At 40.4% G+C, this 14,858-nt stretch overlaps 1 protein-coding gene across 3 annotated transcripts in view; it reads left to right on the top strand.

Moving 5' to 3' along the window:
- DOK7 (docking protein 7) overlaps positions 1 to 14,858 on the top strand; it is a 59,993-nt gene that overhangs the window by 22,026 nt on the left and 23,109 nt on the right. For 2 of the 3 annotated variants that reach the window (XM_063157452.1, XM_063157451.1), the window contains exon 7: positions 246 to 1,120. In XM_063157452.1, the coding sequence (XP_063013522.1) occupies positions 246 to 1,120 (875 nt within the window). Of the gene's footprint in view, positions 1 to 245; positions 1,121 to 1,236; positions 4,337 to 14,858 lie in introns of those variants that run through there. The other variant, XM_063157453.1, reaches the window with a different exon arrangement.

Genomic DNA, 14,858 nt, shown 5'->3' with positions numbered 1-14,858 from the left:
AGGATTTAGCCTCGAATGCATGATGTTCCTCACTGTGGTAGGGTTATGGCAAGGTAACATACCATTGCATTTTATTTTTCCTGTGGGGCTGTGAGTTATTGTAGGAATTTCTGGCTTTCTGACGGCAGTTCTACTTACAAAAAGCAGATGGAATCTCTGGGCCCTTCCTGTTAGTGCATACTTGCCATGCTTGAGTCTGTTGATTGTGTTTTAAATGTAGGTTGATGTGTTTCCTTCTTTTCCAGGAGATGACAGGAGTATTTCAAGCTCATCTTCAGATACCAGCCACTCGGATGTCAGCGTTGGGAGCAGGCTGACAGTGTGGCCTGAGCAATCTTCAGCCAGCACCTCTCAGGAGAGCCATGGGCTGGCAGCTGCCAAGGGCATTCACCTGGGAGAAGAGAAGACCCTTCCAGAAGGGGCACGTGGCACCGCCAAACCCCCTCCAAAGCCCCTGCGGTCCAGACAGCTGCAGGAAATAGGACGTCAGAGCTCTTCTGACAGTGGAATAGCTACTGGGAGTCACTCTTCCTACTCTGGGAGCTTCTCTTCCTATGCTGGGAGCTTAGACATTTGCCATGGTGATGAGTTTGGATCATTGCTAAGCTTGCCATTGAACTTCCCTTCAGATCAGAGTCTATGTACTTGCCCTCACAGTGAGTCCCAGAGAGGTGTGGGATCAGAGTATCAGGTTCCCAGCTCTCTCAGACACGTTTATGATATACCCAGGAGTGTGTTACAGGCAGCTTCTAAGGAAGTGCAGCTCAAGAGTGCAGATTCCACGCTACCCAAGGACCAGGCCCTGCCAGCTCAAGGTGCCAGTGACCCAAGACTGCTGCTGCCACACTTGGAAGCACGGAGGGGAGCTGAGCACAGCCAGCACAGAGGGAGGCCTTCATCCTTACTCACAGCAAGCAGCAAGGACTCAAGTGATGAGACATATGTGGATTTTGTTTCAAGGTGGTCAGACACAAAACCACAAGGACAGGTGTCAGACTCCAAAAGTAGTGAGCTGTCACCACCTGGTGGGGCCTCAGCTGACCCCTGTGACACATGTAGCCCCCACCCTGGGATGACAAGAGCTCTTTTTTCATCTTGTCCAATCTGTGGTGGACTAAAGGTAAATACCTAATGCTGAGCTGATGCTAACGAGCCCTAGTTAATAGAGCATGATTGATTTAAAGTTACCTAAGTTGTAGGTCATAAGTAATATTGTTTCCTTTATATTCTGAACAGGTAATAACTTTTTCTGTTGTTCATGCTGAAATGGAGAGGCTTAGCACATGGTTTCCTCAAAATCTGTTCCTAGTCATGGAAACACTGAACAATAGAAACCACAACCACTACTTTTAAATTGGCCAATTTTGGCTTTGGGTACATGTAAGTGAAAGAGGAAAGTTTTTCAGGCACTGGATTTGTCATATAATGGCAAGCAAGCATGAAAGACACTGACCTTTTTTTTTGCTGTGAGTATTTACAAAGAAAGAAGGGAGGTGAAATAGTATGTGCTGCTCTTAAGGAGATCTGAGTGCATACTTTTATTTTATTGATGTTTTCCTTTTCTTTGTCCCTGTAGTTTGAGCATGCCTTGCACAAGAAGCCAGGTTAGACCCGTTTCTCACTGAGGAAATACAAGATAGCCAAGTCAGCATGGCAGTCTGGTTCTGTGACTGGCCAATGACAGGCACTTTAGAGCAGGTACACAGAATTTCACAAACAGTCTACAAACAGGACAGTTTATTTGCAGGGAAATTTATTTTTATCACCAGTCATGTAAAGAATTAATACCTAAACTGTGGAGGTTCACTTGCCTTTCCAAACACATTTGCCAGTATCTAAGACTGATATTCTTATAAATTCTTTTTGGACCTGCTAGGTTCTTGTCTTTTTATGGCAGTAAGCTTTATACATCAATTATACATTGTATGAAAATGTATCTGATTTTATCCATGCCAGAGAAGATTTTTTTTTTTTTTTTGTGAATGTGTTTGCTAAAATTGAAGTTAAAGCTACTTGTATTAGTGAGCTCTTGAAAGGCTGGGAAGGTTAGAGGGAGTGCTTAATTTAGGGAATGTGTGAAGCAAGGATTCAGCAAGAGAGACTTCTGCATGAAGAATTAAACACTGCCATTGAAGTGTGTGCATTTAATTAAATATGAGATTACATAAACCACTGCTATGGAAAGGGCTTGAATGCCTAGTAGGTGATGAAAGAAAAATTAAAAGGTTATAAATTTGAGGGATTGTTTTCTTCTCATGAGGTGTTTCATGCATTTGCATTATTGAGTGCCTTCACATGTTTGCAAACTGGAAAGATCTGTCTGCCTGGGCCACTTGCACAGCCCCGTCACAGCACCTTGGATGTTCCTGTGCCATGTGCCTGGAGCACCTGGCAGGTAGGGAGGCACCTGTGGGACAAGTTGTCTAAGGTTATGGTCAGTGGAATCAGTGATTTTCCAAGGCCATCCTTGCCAGCCACCTGCACCACAAGCCCTCAAAGGCCTCCAGCCCAGTTCTGGAAGTGTGGCTGCAGGCAATGGGGTGCACAGCCAACATCTGCTGTTGGCTTCCTGTGGCTGCTCCCTGTAGTCAGGGAGAATTTGGGGAAAATAACCAAGACTGATTTCTGGAAGGGCTCTGCTTTGGGGTTAGAAAGCTTAAAAGTGGCTTTGTTATAGGCAGGGAGGAAAGGAGTAATTTAGCTACAATTAGCTCACATGGCCTAAATGTTTCTGGGTGACCAGAATTGTTGGTTTAGATGTGAATTTGTCAGATCTTACCCTAGCTATCTGTGGAAGATGGGAAGCTGAAAGTGAGTGTTCCATTGGATATCTTCAAAATCATTAAGTAAAAAAAAGTAAATTATGTCATTACAACTGCCTGTTGACCCCAATGACATAAATACCCACATCTTTTATTACAAAGCGGTGTCAGGTTTAACAGTGTTTCTAGCTGCCCTAATAAGTTGGCAAGAATTTCAGATATTGTCTATACTTAAACAAATTTAGTGATAAACACTGGTGCAACCTTCTTCCTAACTTTTGTTTTAGCATGAGATATGTACATCTGCTTTTTTTTTTATCAATCCATTTATAAGCAGTCACGAAAGAAGTCTCATTAAATGGAATGATTCATGGGTTTGTTTTTACTTTTGAAAGAAAAAATAACCCTTTGGTGCACTCTCTTGAACTGTCATGAATGAGTTATTTTAGCAGTATTTAATGGACGCTGTCTTTGGCATTTCTCCTGATGAGTTCAGTGAAAGAACAAATCCATAGGCTGTAACTAAAAAATAATTATTACTCCTTGTACTTTGAACAGAATATATTAAGTTAGGGCCAGGAAGAGTTGATTTATGGGTTGATGAAAACACCAGGTTTTAATGTTTATTCAAATTCGTACTCAAAAAGCTTTAATGTGCTGGTGTTTGGAGTTCCTTTGCAATTTTGAGTTAAGCTGTTAATTAAATTGTGTTAATGGCTTTTAAATGCCTACTATTTAAAGTGACCTGAGTGGAGGAGAGTCTGCAGCAGTAATTAAGGCTATAGGCATTAGTTTGTTTGTGCCCTTTGGCACAAAAGGCACATGGAGGTTAGGTTTGTAGTTTTGGGCATGTCTGTGTGCATGTTGGAGTTCAGCATGTGGAGAGTTGGAGAGAGGTTGCAGGGTGAAGATGGGCATGGTGGGGGTCCTGATGGGATTGACTTGTTAACAACCACCTGCTCCTCTAGTGACAAAGACGGTGGTGAAAACAGGGAGAACAGGCCTGGGAAAGTGCCAAGGCTCAAACAGAAAACAGGGCAAGGAAGCCTTTCTGTCACTCTGCATGAAAAATAGAACCAGCATGACAAGAGTTACTAAATATTGCTTCTATTACTTGTCTGTTGTATTTCATATTAGACATTGGGGGCTAAGAAGCAAGCATGCAGGGTGATTTGCTTTCTGTTGTATGTAATTGTGCTGTGCTCAGGATGTCCTTTACAGATTTCCAAGGTGTGCTTTTGCTATGTAATTTGACCTAGATGATTTCAGTGCTGTAGATGATTGCAGAGGTGAATTAATTGTCTATTGTAAGTATAATTTAAGCTCAGAATTGATTGTTACAATTTCTGAGTAAGCTGTAGAGATTTATTATTAGACTTTACTTATTATGTTTTTAACTACTTAACTAATACTAATTTGATGAATAGAATTTAATTGTATGCTTGTTGCTCTGTAACTTCCTTTGATGCTATAGTTTGAGAAATGTCAACTTTTTTATAGGGTTTTTTTTTTTTTTACATCACCATTGTTTGTAAATTTTCTTAGAAGTCTGAAAAATAAAAGTATTTTCCAACTGGTTTTGTCCTTTTCCATCTGACAAGTTCTGGGTTTTGTTTTGCTTTGCTTTTTGTCCCCTGACCTCCTTCTTGCAAGTTGAATTAATATGGAGTGTTTATGGCTGTCTCTTCATGCTACTTAGTGTTATACTCAAATAACTGTTGACAGCTCCAAATGTGCCTATTAGTAAGAATTACATTTATGTATGTCTAGCTCATGCTAAACTCATATTTATGTCACTGGGAGTTCTTATTTATGTAGAAATATAGTAATGAGTACTGCTTTGGTAGTTAACTTGCCATGATAGAGGAGAAAAGAAGTTGTGGCTGTTGTCATCAATGGCTTTTGGTATTCAGCCACCAACTTGGGTTGATGATTTTAAAATACCAAGGCCTCGTTGGGGACAATATGGTCCCAAATTCTCTATGAGGTATTTGTATAGTTCCTGCTACCACAGTGACTCTGTGCCTCAAACTTTGAATCTCCCAGCATATCTGTAGTAAGTGGAAATACAGAAGTGTGGTGGTCTTGATGGACAAAAGTGGTTTTGTCAGGCAGCAGGATCCACAGCACTGAGGGGCTGAGAACCCTTCCCTACACAATCCAGGGAGGACTGGCAGCTGCCTTGGGAGCTCATGGATCTCAGGTTAAGTGAGGAGTTGGTTTGGTTGGTAGGATATTTAACTCTTTCAGTCTGTCCTGTAGAAACTGCTTTGTTTTGCATTACAACTCCAGAGGGTGGCATGTGCATGGCTCTTTACTGCAGTGCTTGACGCTGCAGCCCCATGTCCCACTTTCAGAGTGGGTAATCTCCTGCAGCCTTGGGTGAGTGCAGAGTCTCTGTGTTCTAGAGAAACTGTGAATATCTCTGTGTCCCTTGTGCACTATAGACCAGGGAGAGGGACTAAGCCTAGGGAGAAGCACAGCTGATGTGACTTCAGGCAGAGAAGGGGCTTCAGCTCTAGAGCATCCTACGCTGACTTGCCTGGTACTAATTTCACCAGGGTCATGAGCAGCCTGTCACTGGCTTGGGAATATGGCCTTAATCCTCCAAATCCTGTACAAACCCTTAACCCTGGAGTTAGCTGGTGTTTCTCCTGTCATTGTAGATGCTCCTTTTGAAAGGGGTGAAAGAGAAGGCCTGTATGGTGTTAACTTTCTTAGTGAAATCTGAGAAATGGCAGCTGCATGACTACATGGCCATATCTGTGTAACTGAGAATGTTTTATTTTTTTTTGGCTTTTAATCAAGTACTTTTCTAATGTAGTACTAAAACAGATACTAAAGAAATCACAATGTACTGTTATCTACAACCTTAACTTAGCTATATTTTTTCTGTTGGGAGTCATTACCTCTTTCCCCAAGAGACCGAAAACCTTATGTGTTTATCTTGTACTGTGTTTATTTCCATGCTTTCTCTGACAGTGTAGGAACATGATTATTTGTAATTGCACATCTTTTACATCTCTTTTTTTTACAGTATTGACGTGTGGTGCTGTAACATTTTATGCTTCCTCCCACCTTTAAAAAAGCTACAAGCTGTCTAAATTCTCAGCTGAGAAGGATGCATTTGTCATCTTCTACAGCATTGTTGCTGCTTGTATTTCTGCTCTAATCTCAGAGCTCTGGGCAGTTGAGCAACACTGTCAGAACTATAACAGGAGCAGTTTGCACCTCAGAGGAACCTGGAAATTAATGGTCATTATTGACCTGAATGATATGTTTGTGAGGTTTCTGTATCTGGGTCATGCTGGCTTTTTGCATGAATTAGAAAACTTGCTTTTGTGCTCTTTTCTTTCAAGATTTAATTCCAGTCGTTTTTCTATGAGTCCTGACTGTGATACATGAACCAGCAGTGATGTGCATCTCCCAGCATGTGTCACCACTAAATGAGGTGCCTGCACTGGACAATGATTTGGCCATCTGGCATTTTACTTACATTACTGTTACTGTAAAAGGCTCTGAAATTTTTACAATAAAGTAGTGTTATTCTTCAGACTTCTCAGAAATTCAAAAGTATCTTAAAGCCCACCAGTTTTCCCACAGCATCTTTCTGAAATAGAAGAAATCCATGATCATTGCTGCTCTTGACAATGAAATGCAGTAATTTCTGGAGCTGGACAAAAGCACCCAGTGCTGTGCAGATCAAAGATGAGAAGAAGTGTCATCACTTCTGTCAGTTTTTCAATCATTTTTTTTTCCAGTTGAAGCTGACAGAAAAAAGGGGCATAAAACAGGTGGATTTAGTGTCAGGTTTAAGGCTACATTTGTTTTGTTTTTCTTTTTGTAGTTTTGGCCAAGAGCCTAAGTCTATTGTAGAGATGATCTCCATCCTCTTGATCTCATTTCCCATCCAGGTGTGCTTATGCACCGTGTAGAGATATTGCCTAATGCCAGCTTGCAGGAAAGGAAGAATGTTTTTTCTTACCAGTTCCCCAGTTAACTTGTCCAGTATTTAATGCTTCTTGGCAGCTTTCAGGCTTCACTCCCAAGTAACCAAGGAGAGACCCAGCTTCCTTTTCCATTGTTGTTGCTGGTAAGAGCTCACATAAGTGACCCAGCTCTTCCAAAGGTGGGCATGGAGGAGATCAAGGGGTAAGAATTTGGATTTTAGATGTCACAGGAACACATGAGAAATGCCAGCCCTACCAGGGCAGTGCAGATCTGACTTGCTTTCAGCCCTGTAGAGGTTACCTTATCTCTTATCTAGAAAACTGTACTCAGGGTACTCTCCAACTATCATGAAAGAATCCTCATAACTTTTGTGCAAAGAATAAGAGTTTTAATCTAAATTTGGAGTAATAACAGTTGGCACATCTTGGGCTCTGGCACTAAGGGGAGAAGACAGTCTGTAATGGGAAAAGGAGTGCCTGCCACAGAAGCACTGGTGAGTGAAATGATAACAATGTCAAGAGAAGAGAGCATCCTTCCTTACGTGAGGGAATGCAGACAGTGTAACTCAGCAGAATTCATTCTTCTGTAACAAGCACAAGCATTCCTGGATTGCTTTTCTGTCAGCCTTGGAGATCTTGATAAACCCCATTATTGACCTTCTATCCCCATCACAATGAACAAACTAGAAAATTGGCTTCCTCCCCTAAATAAAATCAAGCTGGATAATAGCTTTTATTATTACTAATACCAATGGCTACTTCTTCCTCTGTTGGGAGCAGTAGCTTTTCTGAAGAGAGAAAGAAATGCTTTGAAGGGGGAGTCATATGACAATAAAAGCTGGGAAAAATTCCCTTTGGAATGTAGAGTTTGTGGAGTTTCTGGTTTTGATCCAGCTGTAAAGGAGAGTCTTCAGATTGCTTGGAATGTGGCCAAAATGAGAAATGGAAGGCTTTTTAAAATCTATCTAGCCCCCCCCCCCCCCCCCCCCAAATACGAATCTATTTATTTCTGGAAAAATTCAACAGAATCCTACAAAGTGTTAGCAAACACTTTCTATCTTCATTTTATAAAAGGGAGAAAGAAAAATTCACCTGCAGGGAAAGGAAAGAGAGGAAAAGCATAGATGTAAGGAAAGCTAGATTACATGGAGCTGAACTCAGGGGAAGTGAATAACTCCAGTAGCAGCCCTGGATTAAGATTCCCAAGTTTGATTCCCATATGGTTTATCTCCTTCTGGAAGATCATAAACAAAGTTACTTTCAAAAAACCTCAATTCCTTGACTTACATTTCTGAAAAATGTTTGTAATGTCTGCCAACATTCTATTTTTAAGGTTGTGCATTAAAAAGACTATGCAGGAAATATTTTGTTTTGATTAACAGTCAGTGATATCAAAGTAATTGCATGGCTCAGAAGGAACTGGTGAGTGTCAGTAGGATAGCAATCACTTAGATGGGATGCTGGAGGGCTGACAGCAGCTCCCTGGGAGTAGATGAGAGGACTGAAAATAGATGCTCAGTAGGGGTGTGACCTTTCCAACCACCTTTTGTGACAGAACCACTTAAACTGCAAGTATGCAAATTAGAAGGGTGAAATGTGTTCCAAGAACATTAAACAAGCTGGTCCACAACTCAGGACAAGATATAGGAGTGGAATTAGTTTTGGTAATTCAAGATTCTCAATATACTTATTACTTCAGGATATCCATGGAAGTACTTTGAGTCTAGCTGATAACATGTCAGCAGAGTTACAGTGAGTTGTAATTACTTGTAATCAGATTATATCTGAAGGTGTTGGTTGTGTTGTGGTGTAGGCAAATCCTTACTGTTTGTCATATTCGACCCTATTCCAAGTTACATTACTTTAGTCATAAAGAACACATAATTTTTCCATCTATTATGTTTGTGAAATGTAATAATATGGTAACAACATCTTCGTATGGGTAATGCAATTTTGGGATTTGTTAGCATGAAAATATGTGGCAACACATCTACTGAATATAAAATGGTTTATTACCTACTCCACTGAACCTGCTCCATGGTTTCATTATACTGAAACCAATTTGAGAAATGAATCACTGAAATATATGTTCAGAACTGAATGAATGTTTCCCATAGGCAAAGAAGGTAGTAAATGTGCATAAGTCATTCTGATAGAAAAATGCCTACCAGTTTTTAGGATGGACTATTTTTAAAGTTCCTTGAGATTTTATTTATTGTTTTGTTATGCAAAGTTCTGAATGCTTCTGCTGAAATGCCAGGGAACTTGTCTAGAGGAGAAAGGAGAGAGAATTCTTTAGAAGCTCATAAGGAGGAAAAGACTGTCAAATTTACCCCTCATGCAATTGTATAGTTCTGACCAAAATGTTCCTCTGAGTTGAGCAGAAGTCTTGTGCAGACTTCATCTCCTTTCCTTTGACACTCCTGGAAGCAAGGCCACTGAATCAATATGGGTAAAATGTTCCCTTCATTAGAGATTGGGGCTGCATGTGAGTTAAAACAAACAAGATGAACCTTTGATATTTAAAATAGGCAGATTTCATACCGTGTCCCACAGTAGAAGAGTGGAATTGACTGCTCTGGACCTGAGGGAATACAGAAAGAATCCATACTGCAATCTGGTGTTCTTGCTCTGCCTGGCTTAGTGTTGAGTGCATCTGACAAACCTGCCCACCATGCTATGAAGCTGCTTGTCTATGCAGACAGGCTGCTGGCAGGAGTTTGTGATGGCAGAGTGGTGTTTTGGGCTCTGTCTCACTTTGTAAAGAGAGGAAAGCAGCTTGAGATTTGGACTGATGCAGGGATTTTGTGCCAGGGTTTTCTTGTGACCAGCTTACCTCACTCTATCTGTGATATCTGTATTTCTTTCCCTGGGCTGTGGTCTGATGGGATGATGTTTGTACAGGACTTTGGATCTTGAAAATTCTGTCCAAGTGCTAAAGATTATGTTAAATGCAATGTTGTCCACGTGGTAGTGAGAGAGACAGAAAATTTGTTTGCCTTTTTAGAGAACTGTGGACAGAAAAGGAAGTCATTAATGAGAGTTGCTAAAGGAAAAATCAACCTGCCAGGATGAAGCAGCTGCTCCACAATTATTGTTTTAAATTGTGGGAAGTCTATCAATAATTTTTATAACTTCAACAAACAGTTGAAAGCCGTTTTCTATTTAATGAAAGACCACAAAGCAGTGGCACTGCATAAGTTATTTCAAGAGATTTTTTTTGTATCTGAAATTGAGCTTGAAGGATGGTGTCTTTCAAGAACTAAAGTTAACAGAAAAACGTTATGAATGTTGGAGCCTTAAACTCAGTTGATTCAGAAAATCTGAGACTGAGGACATGGCAGTTGAAGATCAGTTCTTTCTAAGAATGGGATTAGCCTGAGGGCTGAGTGATTTTTTAACATTCAGAAAGGTGCAAGGTACCAAGAAAATGCTTGGGGATATGGCTGAACTTCAAGCCAAGTTGCAACAACAGAGGGAGGAAAAGACTATACTGGTATTATGTTTTCTCAATGTATTCTTTTCTAAAACCCTTGTGGAGAAGCATCTTGCATAAAATGTAATTTTGCAAATTTTTTTGGGTGCGATGACTTTCCTCCCCAGTTTCTGTTGAAAGCGAAGGGAGACGACCCATCTTTGTTGTTCAGCATCGACTCCGATTTATTGATCAAATCAGTCATCTTTTATAATAGTGTTAATTAACTTCATGCATATTGCAAAATCCAAGCTCACGATAGGTTACAGAGAAAACTCTAACCCCTCCTTTTGTTTACAATACCCGTGGTTGTTTATTGAAACCAAAATTAGTGTTCTCACTGTGATATGAAAAGTTCTCAAAACCTTCATATCTGTTCCCAGAGCAGCCAAGGACTGTTATGAGAAGACTGTCTGAGAACCTAGTTATTTACAAAATCAAGCCTGGAAACTGCTGCTTTACAGCTGCCCCTTACTTTCCCATTAGCTGTATACCTTCATGGCCTCTTTCTTTAAGCCATGCTTGAACCAGGCTCTCCACAAATTTCTCTATTAGATCAAAAGCCATTTTGCCCAAACAGGGATTAGGTAAAACTCAGCTGTTCCCCAGTAGGAGGTGTGAGAGCAGATGACTGCAGGGAACTTCTGGAGCAATGTTTTTGGTAGCAAATTAACCCAAATGAGTTCCCATGGTTCTGGCTAAACTTAGTTTTGAAATGTAGGAACTCTGGGTAAGAACTAAGGTGAACACAGTGAAACCTCAGTTACTTCACCTGACCAAGTAAATTTTTAAGTGGGAATAAAGCTCTTTTTACCAGTTGCACACAAACTTTTCTGTTCCATTCCTAAATGACACTGCAGAGGGAAGTGCTTCCTTGCATTATGGCCATCCCTGCTAGTGTAACAACATTTTGTGCCTTGAAAAACTATCTTACTTCAGTCAGTAAGTCAACCTGTGAGTGTAGGATAGAAGTGCAGGGGAAAATGTAATATGGAGCTACTGTGTGTTTTCTGTCCCCTCTGGTTCATCTCCGGGGAAATTTGATGCATCAATAAAACAATGCAAAATTTGTGTACGTGGGTCAAAGTTAGACTGAACTTCCTCGGGTGGGATGAGGATGTTAAGGTCAAAATAAATGTGACTAATATGATAAATGAAAGCCAGGATGTGTGAGTGAATAGCAGTCATATTTAGGACTTGTAGGCTGCAGTAAAATGCCTTTACTGCATGCAAGCTCTGCTTGTATGTCCTCCTTGGAGTTATCTTCCATGTCTTTCCATGATTTTTCTTCCAAAAACAGGGTAGATGAAAGAAAGCAGACCTTGGGACTTTCTCTGCAGAAGTTCAATCCAACTCGAGTTCAAAGTATAGATGGAAAAGGGACTCTGAAGTTGACTTTGTGCTCTTAAGTCTTGTCACATGAGGATAAAGGGTTATTTGCAGGATAAAATGCAGCAGCCAGCTGTCAATCAACTAAAATGACTGTTTCAACAGCTGGGAATCAGTGGGACATGAACTCTGGCAGTGTTCCCTCTCCCCTAGCCACATCCTCTGCAGTAGTCTGGATTCTGTGGAATCCTCTGCTAATTCAATGCTGATTGGAAGCAATTCTGAATGTACTAGAAATTTGAGCCTGGAAAATATTAAGGAAATATAAACCTTTTCCAGATCTGGTTTATTAGAAGGACAGAGAAGTGCTAAGTGGGCTATATCAGGGCTGGTAACTGTACACTTGAATCCCCTGTAGCACAAGGAAAACATTTCCAGATGAAGTTTGCTGATTCATCTCATTCCTGGAGACACAAAGTCAAGCAGAACACACGTGCTGTGGAGATAACTACTGTAGGAGACTTTGGAAAAAACTACAAATATAATTGTGCCCAATAATTTATTGCACTGCTCTCTGATATAGAAGAAGCCTGGGAGCAGCCCCCATGGATAGTTAAATATCTCTATCCTTTGAAGCTGTGCAGCTTAATTATAGTTTCATTACTTTTGACAAACCATAATTTCAGTGATGGGCTGGGGATAAAGAAAAACACTTGTCTTAATTTTACTATTTTGAGCTTTTCCTCCCTTATTTGTCCTTCTTCTTCCATCCATTTCTTTGTGATGATCACTGATTATCTTGTTAATACTTTTTTCTGGAAGTTGACTAACTATAGCTCTAAATGTGAGGTTGAAAAAGGAGGAAAATGAATGTGAAGATCATATTGCAAGGCTTTCATTTTTGTTCTTCATAGGCCCATAATTAAGCCCACTCTAGTTCTCTTTGTGGAACAGGATGCATAGGTTATAACAAGGATTCTTTTCTCTGTGTCTTTCTGTGGAATGGGCTGGAAGGAAGGAATCAAGTAACTAGTCTAATGTAAATTGGCATAGCTCCATCAGCTACAAGACAGGCACAAGTGTATTTTTAGTGCCAGCAGAAGATAAGCTCACACTGTGGAGCAACAGTCTTTGGGGAAATAGAGGAAGAAAAGGACTTGGGACTTTCCTCAGGTGAATGTTTCAATATGATAATTAAAGCTTAACTTTCTCTATGTGTACAGACCCCACAGGGGCAGGTTTAATTTGTCTCTAAGATCTGAGATTTCACTTTGCCAACTTTTGAAATGTTTTCATTTGAGTCCTTCTCTGTTTACTGTCACTTCAGCTGTAGAGTTGAACTCTTTACTTGCAAAAAGTGATCCCTTTTCTTCATTAATAGCTGGCTTGGATTTTAAATCTTGTTGCAAGCAGAAAACTTGGGTAAAGCTATACTTCATGCACTTTTGTGTGTAAATTTTCCATAAATTGCTGCTTTGCTAACCACAAGAGCAAGGCCTCCTGAATCCCTTTGTGAGCACGTGTGTCCATAGGTCCATATGTTAGTGATGGTCCTTCTTGTTTATTTTCAGCCTCTCCAGGCTTCCTGCTCCATAGTACTTTTGTACTGACTTTGACTACCTTGAAATGGGTGAACGCTCTGACTCAGAGCTCTGTGGTTTCTACTGGGCTGTGCTGTTCTGAGAAAATGTACAGCAGTACTTCCCACTGGCCAGGCGTTCACAGGTGTTTCTGCAGAACTGAGGTGCTCAGTGGGGGCACAGTCAGTCTTGTGAACTTGAAAATGCAGAGGGAGTGGATCATGTGAGGGGCTGCATTCCATCTGTGAGCACCTTGCCTCTCCTGCTTGTGTTATGTGCAGAGTAAGAAGAACGAGCTGAGAGGCACGCACTGATTGTTTGCACAGAGTCAAATATGGTTTTCATACCTGCTTGGGCCCATCTGAACCTCAGTTTCAGTAGTGGGGGAGTTTTGCTGGAGTCTCTGCCTTGTGTGGTTTCCTTGGGTGCAGAATGAGTGGAAATTAACAGATCTGTTGTACTAGGAAGCTCAGACTATCGAATGTGGGGAAACTGAGTGTATTCTCAATAACAAATGTTCTTGCAGAAGTGTAATGCTACCCCCTGTTGGAATTTGGGATATATGAAACCAGAATACATGGAATTGAAGCCTCTGACTTTGTGTACATTACTTTGTTTCCATTCCACTTGACAAGACTTTAGAAGTACCAGTCTCTCTTAAAAAAAGTATTTTTAAAACATAAATAGGAAAGTTTTTTTTTTTTCCTTCCAGTTACCACTGAATTAAATTTGAAATATTCTTTCATGGTGAAATACAGCTGCAGGCAAAAATGCCTGTCATTTTACTGTCTTTCTATAAGAATACAAATGTATAACCTATTAATGTTGATTTTTATTGTTCACAAGCATCTCGTCATAAAGAACTTGCAACTTCTAAAACAGAAATGCAGCTTCTCTCTTTGCATGGCTAAAGTTACAGTGTTTGCTGTGATTCAGGTGCTGGCTGAGGAAGGGCACTTGTGCTCCCCTGTGGAAATGGGACTGGCTAAAGCAGTGCTGTGGATGCCCTGCTGGACATGGAACAGTCTGGAAAAGTGTATTTGGTCTCTTGTGCATTGGCATTGCAGCAGGAGTTTCTGTCTCTGCCTCAGGAGAGCTGAGCTGAGCAATGCTCTGGAAAAGGGAATGTAATGTTTCTATGAAAACGTCTCTAAAAAGCTGACAACACTGTTTTGAATTGGAAAATCTGCTATGTGTCTTAATGCTTAAATTAAAAATTGTTCTTTTTCATAAAACTGCAGAACATCATCTGCTACTGTAAATCAGGACAGCTCACTTGAGGAGTTGGGGAGAACAATGTAGATGATTCTAATTACCTGGAAGAATTGGTTGTCTTTATCTTGGCCCTAAGAATATCTGAAATATTGAACTTCAGATTATATTGGGCTATTTGCCTTTGTTCTTAGATCTCACAGCTGGAGAGAAAGCATTTATCACTTCTGAGCTGAGTGTGGTTTATTTTAATGGCAATTGCCTAAGGAGTCATTCATGCCCTGAATGGTAGGATGATTATTATGAGATACCTGGTGAAAGATGAGGCAGTGAAGGCTGAGGTTAATGCATTGCATTATGTACTCAGCATCAATTCACAGGTGTGTTTGTTTAGGGTTCTGTGCTCTGAAATCAGGAGATGCTGTTAAGTTTGAGGAATATATCCTGTGAAATTTACATATGGTGTTTTTATTTTTCATGAATAATTATTTTTAGTTCCAGTCTTCTAACTCCTCCAACATTCTGCCTGTGTTTATCAAATACATTGGAT

The sequence above is a fragment of the Melospiza melodia genome, chromosome 5 (genome assembly GCF_035770615.1).
Source record: "Melospiza melodia melodia isolate bMelMel2 chromosome 5, bMelMel2.pri, whole genome shotgun sequence".
NCBI classification, from domain to species: domain Eukaryota; kingdom Metazoa; phylum Chordata; class Aves; order Passeriformes; family Passerellidae; genus Melospiza; species Melospiza melodia.
The sequence above is the reverse complement of the archived record's forward strand: the minus strand, read 5'-3'. Positions and strand labels throughout refer to the sequence as shown.